General features: G+C 38.5%; 1 protein-coding gene across 5 annotated transcripts; it reads left to right on the forward strand.

Moving 5' to 3' along the window:
• Nucleotides 1–26: 26 nt before the first annotated feature.
• Nucleotides 27–10,300, forward strand: Adar (Adenosine deaminase acting on RNA). Of its 5 annotated transcripts, none has more exons than XM_043412912.1 (9): nucleotides 27–551; nucleotides 620–691; nucleotides 907–983; nucleotides 1,077–1,134; nucleotides 1,976–2,809; nucleotides 3,477–3,862; nucleotides 4,744–5,038; nucleotides 5,280–5,470; nucleotides 6,120–10,300. In XM_043412912.1, the coding sequence occupies exons 2-9, from the start codon at nucleotides 640–642 to the stop codon at nucleotides 6,216–6,218; spliced, it is 1,992 nt and encodes a 663-aa protein (XP_043268847.1). In that variant the 5' UTR covers nucleotides 27–551; nucleotides 620–639; the 3' UTR covers nucleotides 6,219–10,300. The 5 variants fall into 5 exon arrangements, with proteins under 5 accessions (XP_043268847.1, XP_043268848.1, XP_043268850.1 ...); XM_043412913.1 differs by having other exon boundaries at nucleotides 27–461; XM_043412915.1 differs by lacking the exon at nucleotides 620–691 and having other exon boundaries at nucleotides 28–461.
• Nucleotides 10,301–10,404: the final 104 nt, after the last annotated feature.

Here is a 10,404-nt window from a genome sequence, read left to right on the forward strand (position 1 = left end):
GTTTGACTTTGAGGAGTCGTGCTCGACGGTCGAGGAGAGAGAGCACGTCGTCGTCGCGTTGCACGAACATTTATCTCATCACTCTCTTCTCCCAATAGTCCATAAGCAAAAAAATGACAAAAAACATGCTCATCGACGCGTTTAGAGTTTGAATCGATTGATAAGTGAGCGTCCGACTTATCGTTCAACAAATCGAGCAGTGTTTCGCGATCGATTCCATTCAGGAATAATAAATAAAAGTGATTAATATATTTGGTGCATCCTCGAGCTTGTTACATCGGAGTGGGGTTATATACCGCAGTTTTGACGGGCGTTCGGCGTTAGAGCGAAAGAAAGGAGAGGATAGAAGAAAAAAAGAGAGAAAAGCGACCGTAGCGCTACGGGACTGCGCTACTATATCCAAGTATATTATCAAAATCAATGCAATAGTGCGGTGTTTCGAGGGACTTGCTCGTCTGGAGGTTTGTGTGTGCCGTCTCGTTTTTTGTCTTTCTTTCGACTTTATCGGTGACTCTCCTGTAACTCTCCTTACCACTTATACACAACATACGGTAACTTGACGCACACACTTACATGCGAATTTACATTCCCCCTACATGAATGTGTTCAATTTTTAAAGAATAAAACAAAAACAGCACGATGTCCAACGGAGTTACAATGCTGGGAAACAATCAGGCGGCGCTTCGAAAAAGTAAACGATACTCTCTTTCTTATTCACCAGCAAATTTAGTAATTACGAGCTATTTTCTATTAATGAAATTACATTTTTCGCACAATGAACATTAATTTTAATTATATCATTTCTTTATTTTTAATCTCAACACCTTGTTATCGAATTTCACTTTGATTATATTTCCATTTGTAACTTTTTGAAAATACACCCCGATGGTTTTTCATCTTTCGTAGTTAGTGCAATGTCCGTTGGTCCTCCAGGCGGTACTCCAGGTGCGACAGAAGGACGTCAAGGAAAGCACTCCGCAGGTGTAAGTATTGCTGCTGCAATTTAATCTATTTTTAAAACCTCTTGTTGTGTTCTTAAAATACTCAAACTTTTTTCTTTGTTTCTTTTTCCACAGATGGATACTAACTCGGGACACACTGGCCTCAAGAGACACGCCGATTGTGAAGCCGAAGGTCAGTTAAACGAGAGGTTGAAAATTACTAATTCCTTTCCGATTATCCAAGTTTTTCATTGATCAGAAATTAAAGTTTAGTTCCGGTAATCTGTGAGTCTGAATTGCAGCTTTTCTGTTTAATTTGAAAAAAAACTTGTTTGATTTGGAAAGATCGAAATCGAAACGGGTCTATTGTTTTGCGGGATTCACAAATTATCATAGCGTTACTAGAAAATTGCTTGCTAATTGATGTTTTTGCCTCTCAACCTTAACTCTATTCATACAACTTTTTAGACACCGTGCTGCATACTTTCATCTTCAAGTAGAATTTAAATTCATCAAGAGACTCGATATCTTTCATCTTTCAGTAAAATTTGAATGTTGAATGTAGAATGATATAAAACATTTTAAGTGATTGTAAATATTAAAAACTTCTTTTACTAAAAAACAAGATCAACTATTTTGATTGAAAAACTGTGAAAAATTATTTAAAAGAGTATCAGATTGACCAGTGCAAATGAATATTATCGCATGAAAAATGTTGAGTGATTCAACATCAACTTCTACTATAATCACATTACAGAATAGTGAAATTACCTTTGCGTCAAATTTCACTTCATTGAATTGGATAAACAATCGAACAAGAATATTAAAAGGAACGGAAGGAAACTGTATCGTTTTGTGATCTTTTTCTGACCATTGTTGTATTTCAAGATCATTAACACAATCTTGAACGTCATATTTTAATGTAATAGTCATAATTTACGTTGAATTTCAAAGACCTAAAAGTTATAATTGAATGTAATAGAATTCATGATTTCATATGGAATGGAAAATGAGATTTTTGTTTGGTGAATCAGCAGGTCCGCCAGTGCCGAAAAAGAGGCACAAGAATCCACAGCCAAAAAACGCGGTATGCGCATTAAACGAGCTGAAAACCGGAGCTATATATAAGGTGGTTGGACAAACGGGACCGACACACGCGCCGATATTCACGATTGCGGTGGTGATTGATGGACAAACGTACGAGGGCAAAGGACGTACGAAGAAAATGGCGAAGCACGCGGCTGCTGAATTGGCGTTACGAAGTATCGTGCAATTCCGTAACGCGCCCGAGATACATCAGGCGTTAAATCCCTGCCAGGCGATACCGCCGCTCGAGCCCGATTTTACGAGCGATGTTACCGAGCGTGACAATCATTTGGTAAATGCCTTCAAAACGCTGTCCCAAGAGCCGAAAAATTCAAGTAAATTCATGGACAAAGGACCTGTCGCCCTCATCAACGAATTGTATCCTGGTGTCGTTTACAAATGTATCTCGGACAGTGGCGAGAGTTACGCCAAATTCACGATAGCTGTTACGATCGACGGAGAAACTTTCGAAGGGACCGGACCGAGCAAAAAATTGGCAAAGGCCGCAGCTAGCAAAGCTGCACTCGCCAAATTGCGAAACGTTCACAGCTCCTCCTTCTGTATACCTTTACCCGTTCGCATATTGCCAAACTTTTCTAATTCTGGCCACTCCCACGAACAACTCAGTCTACCGCAAATGTTGGCTGATAAAATCGGCAAAATGGTCAATCAAAAATTCACCGAGCTCATGCAAACCAAACCCCAGCATGCCAGGCGCAAGGTACTCGCTGGCATTGTTCAAACCAAAGGACAAGAGGCTGAGCTCATTTGTGTCACCACTGGTAATTCCTTGCTTTTTTATACAATTTTATTAATGTCAAGTATTCACGTTTGCGTCGTTGAAAAGGAACGAAAAGGCACGAATCCCTTGAAAACCATTTCTCGCTTCGTTGGTCAGTCAAAAATATCGTTGCTCGCAGTTGATGTTACTGGAGATATAAGCAAAAGTTTCTATTTCGTCTGCTTCCAAAAATTTGCATCCCTCTCGACATATATCGTTGACATTTTACCCTAGAGATCTTTTATTTTTTGTCAATTAATCTACCGTGGGGTTACACCTGTTTCCACAAGTAGGCCAGACCACGAATGTTGAAAATCAAATCCGGCATACGATCGATAACGCTATTTACGTTTCTCAGAATATTCCAACATCCAGAAAACATCCCTTCAGTTTAGCTACAGTTAAATTTGAGTCAACATTTGTTCACATAAATGAAGAAAAGAAAATGAATAATTGCCTACGGGAATTATCAAATGTGAATATTTCATTGAAAATTCGAGATTTAACGGGATTTTATTATTTTTTTGATTTTCGATTCTCCAAAAAAATCGCTCCCATTTGATCGAACGAACGTCGAATAGTTCTCTTCATACAGACGAATAAATGATCTCGATTTTATGAATGAGTATTCGATGTGTACATTGATTTGATTATTTACAAAACCAAAGGTACGAAATGCGTATCCGGTGAGCATTTGAGCGTGAGCGGCGGAGCGTTGAACGATTGTCACGCGGAGGTTGTGGCGCGTCGTTGTCTATGCGAGTATCTCTACCGGCAATTGGCTCTGCACACGGAGAATCGGAGCGAGGATTCAATATTGGAAGCAGCGAAGAAGGGCTACAAGCTGAGAGCGGGTATACAATTTCATCTGTACATAAATACGGCGCCGTGTGGAGACGCAAGAATTTTCTCACCTCACGAGGAAAACGAGTCGGTCGACAAGCACCCAAACAGGAGAGCGAGGGGTCAATTGAGAACGAAGATCGAGTCCGGGGAAGGCACTATTCCGGTTAAGAGCAGCGACGGTATTCAAACTTGGGACGGAGTACTCATGGTAAGTGTGCAGCGTCCTCCTTTTCTCGGATGATCGATAAACACAAAGAGAGGCCAGAGAAGATAGAGAGTGAATTGTGAGGTGGGAAGGAACACCGAGAATAAGAGAGAAAGAGAGTAGCGAGTTTGGGAGGAAAGAGACAGAAAGGGAAAGACGGACTAAAGAACTGAAGAAAGACCGTGTGTTTGGGCAAAGCGAAAGAGGGAGGGAAAGAGAGAGGGTTTAGGGAGAGCGGATGAAAAGGAAGAAAGAGAGTGAGTGCACGAAGACAAAGGAGACGATCGATAAAAGGAACGTTGCCAAGATACATTTTCATGCCACAGTTGGTGATCAAGTTATTATAGTCACTTGCATAAATTAACTGAGTTTCGGTAACCAAAATGGTGCCTTGAGTGTCCATGAATGCTTATTGAATAACGATTTAATCTCGAAACATGATTCTACGCTCCGAAATGCAGGTAGCTTTCAAAAGATCGTCGAGCGAGGGACCTCGTCTAACTGAATATTAGCTTAATCTTGATCTCTTTGGAAAAAAAAAATTAGTGAGAATTTATGAGTAGAACAAAAAATTCTAGGAGAAAGCATAAATAATCGGTTAGTTAGATACTTGATTTTTTGAGATTTGTACTTCTTGTAGTAGTGAGTAATTGAGATATCAGGAGGTTCCTGCTGCACGGGAAAATTGAGGTATTCAAACCCCCTAGTTTTTCCTTTTCTACAGACAGTTTAGGGTTTCAGGATAGACCTAAATGTATTTCTTTTGTCGCGAGATTTTTTTATTTCATCATTCACTGCATCGTGGTGTCTTTCTGCATTTTTTACAAGAACCTTTCAATAATGTGCGGATATATAATGAAAAATGAATTTTAAATATTTTACAGGGCCAAAGACTGCTGACGATGTCGTGTTCGGATAAAATAGCTCGGTGGAACGTACTAGGTGTGCAAGGCGCACTCCTCAGCCACTTCATCGAGCCTATTTACTTCCACAGCATCGTTCTCGGCAGCCTGTTAAACCCAAGTCACATGTATCGCGCGGTTTGTGGACGTATTGAGAATACGATTCAGGGTTTACCGCCCCCATACAGGCTGAATAAGCCCCTTATGAGTCTTATTACATCGTCCGAGGTCAGACAACCTGGCAAAGCACCGAATTACAGTGTCAATTGGACTACAGGCTCGTACATCAAATGATATTAAAGTTTGCATCGTTCAAAGCGATGGAACTGAATTTTATTCATTTACCAACAATGTTTTTATATTCTTTCCAATTTTCCTTTCGTTTTATTGAATTTTAAAAGAAAACCATTTTCAGTCGATCTTTCGCGAAAACTCTTTTCTCTTTATTTCACCCTTTTTTCGCTACGGTACGTGATTCGATACAACTCCTTGGTTTTTTTTCTCTCTCTCCTTTGTAGGTCAGAACGAAGCCGAGGTCATCAATTGCACGACCGGTAAAGACGAGCTTGGAAAACCCTCGAGAATCTCGAAACAGGGCTTGTTTCGCATGTTTTACAATCTTCTCGGTCGCATCAGCACTATTGATGATACTGACAGAAATCAATGCCGTCATTATCTTGATGCCAAATTGTCCGTACAAGATTATTCGGTAAGATTTTTTCCATTACACATCTTTTTTCTTTTACTGACATTCATTCTTAACTAATGTTCGATGTGAATCGTAGAAATCAAGTTATATTGCAAAGAATTCTCAATAACATTGAATCGTATTGAAATTGAAATGAAATTTATCATAATTTCATTGTATTATTATTAAAAGTGTAATTTTCTTCTCAATTTGTTCTTGATCTTGCATCAAGTTTATTGTGTAGCTCCAGAATCACGTCCTGGTGGTGGGGGGAAAAAAAATCGAATTTACGATAAAAATTACCGTATATACGGCTATTTTTCATGAGCGCTGTGCTGTAAATTTCCAAATAGCTATTTCACGCTTTACAGTCTTTTTACGATTTCACGATTTATGGCTTTACACTTGAGTTTTACATGTTACGAAGTGAAAGAAACTTCGTATCTATCTGCTTTAAGGGATGCATAAAATTGTCTCCAGATCAATATTACGAGTCAGAATTTGACTGGAGCGTTACCCATTGCAGCGTTAAATTCGAAAAAGTTTGCCAAAAACAATTTCAATAACCGAAACGATTCTCAATAACAGGAAAATGTTTTCAATAAGACAAATCCTTATCGCTGGAGCTTTCAATAGCATTGAAAAAATGACTTATTCTTGTGTGAAACAGCACGCCAAGCGTCAACTGAAGGACGCGTTCGTACGTGCGGAGTTGGGAAGTTGGGTAAAGAAGCCAATCGAGCAGGACATGTTCGAGGTCGACATCTGACTAGTTAAGGGAGAATCAGTATCTCCGAAAGCTACGACGGAGAAGATAAAATCGCGGTCATCGGTGTACGTAGTTCCTAGCGCAAAATAGATCGCTCGCCCGGTGTGTCATAACGCGGCAGAATTTGGCATCAGTAAAGCATAAATCGTAGGGATCTCATCCGCGATAAATTAGTTCGTTACGATAATCGAGGTTGAAATTCGGAGGTCAAAACAATAGGAGAATGGGATAGTAATGGGGATTGGAAAGTTGAAGGTTCGTAAGAATTTCGTACGTGAACTCGTACGTATGGAAAAAAATACATATATATATATTATATATATGCAAACACGAACATACAATTTTATTGAGACGGAAAGATTTTACATTCGCGAATGTATAGCCGAGGGCATTTTTTCCCAACGAACATAGATTCACGAGGATAAGTACAGGAGAATGAATCGAGAAAGCCACTCTTGAAACAGGAAGAAGAAAAATCAATGTGTGCTTCCTTCTTACGGATGGTCGAACGAGATCATTTAGCTGATAAAATCTGCTCGTCTGTTGCGATAAGAGGGATCAATTTCATAGGACGAAGAGTGAAAGAAATAGGGAAACACACAAAAAAAAAGACAATGGTGGAATTCCTCGATTACGCGCTTCGAAATGTAATCTATAATGAACTAGAGTATTACGTCGGTTGACACGACATCATCATAGACTGGTAGGGTGATAAGGTACGAACGAAAAGACACGAAGTAGACAGGAAGATGAATCGCTGCACACACAGGTATAAAAAAAACAACAGCAACACACACACACACACACAGACACGTATTTACAAAATGCATGGTTAATATCCTTAGCATAAGAAAAATTTTGAGTTTCGTCTGCAGTTGAATTCGACGAGGAACGCGTAGCGGCCTTAAGAATTTGACGTTTTCATTTTTGGACAGTTTTACGTGTGGAAATGACGCGACGAAAGGAAACGCTTGAACGCGATTAAGCACATATCCCTCCTTCCTCTTTTTCTCCCAACCCTCGAACGTTTTCCCTTCTTTGAAAAAGCGAAAGGTTAAACGAAAAAGGTTGAAAGCCAATATTAACTCGGTTTTTATAAGTGTTTTTTTGGTCAATCAACAATTAAACGAGTCGAGGCGCGAATTTTTATTTTCTATGCTGTGACGAGTATGAAGAACGCTGATTCGAACACACATACAGACACAATATAAACCCGGGAACCTTTCCAACCAAGCTTGCGAAAAAAAAGAGGAAAAAAAACGTTATTCCAACGCTGCCAACCACCTGAGACGTGAAAAGGGTCGGCTGGCAGCGGAAGCGGTCTTGCATCCCTTTGTCTAGAGAAAAAAATCCATATTACTCTCCCCCGTCCTTCCCCCCAACCGCCGGGCGCCTCCACACTCGGTCGCGCGATCTCCATTTTTTTTCATCTCTTTTTCTTATTGTCTCGTTGGGCAAGGGAAAAACGTTAACTAGCCCGCAGATCCACGTATACATGGGCCGATGAGCGTAATCGTCGTCCTCGTCGTCGTCGTGGAGTAAAATATACGCCCCCACCCCCCTTGTTCCCCCCTCCCTCTCGAAGGCTGTGACCGTAAAAACCGATCGAGAAGAGCGAAAAGTGTTCTTGTAGACCGGAATAAAGACGTCTTTCAGCGTCGTCGAACGATACCTCGACGGCTGGGACGAAAAAAACGTTAACAAAAATAATACAAAAATTTTAAGATATTCGCGCGTCATCTTTTTCCCCCCGTGGTGACACACAAAACTCGATCAAAGACTTGTTATTCGAAAACAATTTATATTTATAGATTTTACAATGTTTTTTCAACACTCATCGGTATCAAAATTCCAATCTTAGCATTATTTTACTTCTTTCTATCGTTTCGTTTTTTTAGGATAACATTGCCGGAATTGTCGAATATTTGGAGGTTCACCATTGGAGGAAAGAGATCACTCGCCGATCAATCTGATTAGTATTCGTATTGTTAAGTTCGATAGAGCGACCAAGTTTGTAGGTGCGCATGGGTTTTAGAAGCGAATCTGCGAACGAGAGAGAACGAAAGTTATTTAGATCGATCGATAGATGTAGATATTACGTGTGTATATAAGTAAATAAACAAATAATTAAATATGTACGTATTTGTGAATTTGCGTACGTACATGCATATTTATTCATTTGTTTATTTATATATATGCATAAATAAATACATGCATTATTTGTGGTCATAATGGTAAACCGCATCGAGACTCCTGAGATCATTGCCTCACTATGTCAGTATTTTCATTAATGCGATTCTGCCGTAGTGACACACTGCCCGATGCTGCTCCACTTTTGCGAAACGGGTCTCGACAGTTTCTCCGAGCTGTAGAGTCCCGAGGATGTGAAAGAAAATATAATAAACGATTCAACAATAAGCATAATTATTAGAACGAGTCACAAAATAATGTGTAGAGCGAAAAAAAGAAAATGAATCGAAACAATTGACACGATGCTCACTGCACTATAAATTCATTTTTTATCACTGAGATATATCTACATATATTCTCTAATATCCAAAGAATTTAGGCACACAAGTCTTATCTTCCAAATGGGCTACGAATACTTATCGATCGCGCCAACATCGGTGAGAAACGATTCAGTGAAGTTTAAGAAGGGATTAAACAACAATGCGAGTTGTTATTTAAGTCAGTATCTTGGTTTTATTTTCCTTAAGTATTTCATAAGTTGGGTTTCCGTGCCAATTTTTGTAGCATAGAAAAAAAGAAACGGTGAAAAAAAAAACGATAACGATGGAAGAAAAAAAAGACAGTTGCTCATCAGTCGTAAGTTTTCGAGCTCCCTCTCAAATATTTGCCATTTTCATTCACCACTCTTCATAGAAGATTACATAATAATGGAAAATCGTAAGGATTCCTCCCAGTAATAATGAATAAATCGTTAGTAAAAAATAATCAATTTTAAAGAAGCAAAATTTACGTTCACTTCATCATGTATATTGCTTACTGGTTTTTAACGTTCGGTCATCGTACCCACCGAACACGCTCACGCATTATTGAAAAGCGAGTTGTACGAGTCTAGATATGCTTCCTTCCCAAAAGTGTAAAAATAAGTCAGAAAACGTCCTTCGTCTTTGAATTTCATCATGCTCGACCGATCGAATATCAATTCAAGTCGTTTTATTTACAATCTTGGAATGACGAGTTGAAAAATAACAAAAAATAATAATACTTGACAAAGTGGAATTAAAACGAAAAAGAAAAAATCGAAAAAAATAACAAATAATAATAATAATAATAATAATAATAGTGAGTAAAAAGTATTACGAGGGAAGCAAAGACAAATTGAGTGAGAGACACACGAAAAAAAGGAATCTGATTTTATAGTACTCGATTCTAATATATCATTACTGTCCCGTATATTAAGCGGAAATATTTATTACGCACCAACTTCGATGACAATTATTGTCGCTGGCCAGAGAAAAACACCCTTCACTTGAAGACACTTACACACATAGAACAGAATAACAAAAGATACAGCGAGAAAGTTGATAAAAGAAAACGAGAAAACTAATAAAAAGATTTAGTTGTTTGAATTAGTCGTTAGTCACTTGACTTACTACCAAAAATAATAAAAAACAAAAAAACTAAACTTTTCAAATCGAATAGATTTAATCGCCCTCCAATCGTTTGCGATGAAAAGATGGTGGGTGAATAAAAAACAACAACAAAATTTATCGTTAAGACACAACCACAAATGTAACAGAAATAGAGAAGGAAGAAATGAATAATAATACAATATCAGTGAGCTCTTGGATCGTAATTCAAGCAATCGTACATCGACTAATTAAACGTAGACAGTTTTTAAATTTTAAGCTTGAATAGTGCCTCTAGTTATACATTCTACTGGGAAGTTATCTAGTCCGCTCTCGAATACCAATAAACCGTTGTTTAATAGTGAACAAACAAAAAATAAAAATAAAAAAAAAAACAAACAAACAAACAAGAAAGCGATAAAAATAAACAAAATGAAACTCGTCACTCGATTCTCCGAAATAAAGATTTGGGAAAATTCAGCTCAACGATGTTCGACAGAGGTTACTTCTTCACCCAATTATCTCCGCCAGAAACCGCGAATTCCCCAATCCTGTAGCAATTTTCTCATTTTTCCATAACTCTACGTTTG

Source organism: Venturia canescens, chromosome 2 (genome assembly GCF_019457755.1).
Source record: "Venturia canescens isolate UGA chromosome 2, ASM1945775v1, whole genome shotgun sequence".
Classification (NCBI taxonomy): Eukaryota; Metazoa; Arthropoda; class Insecta; order Hymenoptera; family Ichneumonidae; genus Venturia; species Venturia canescens.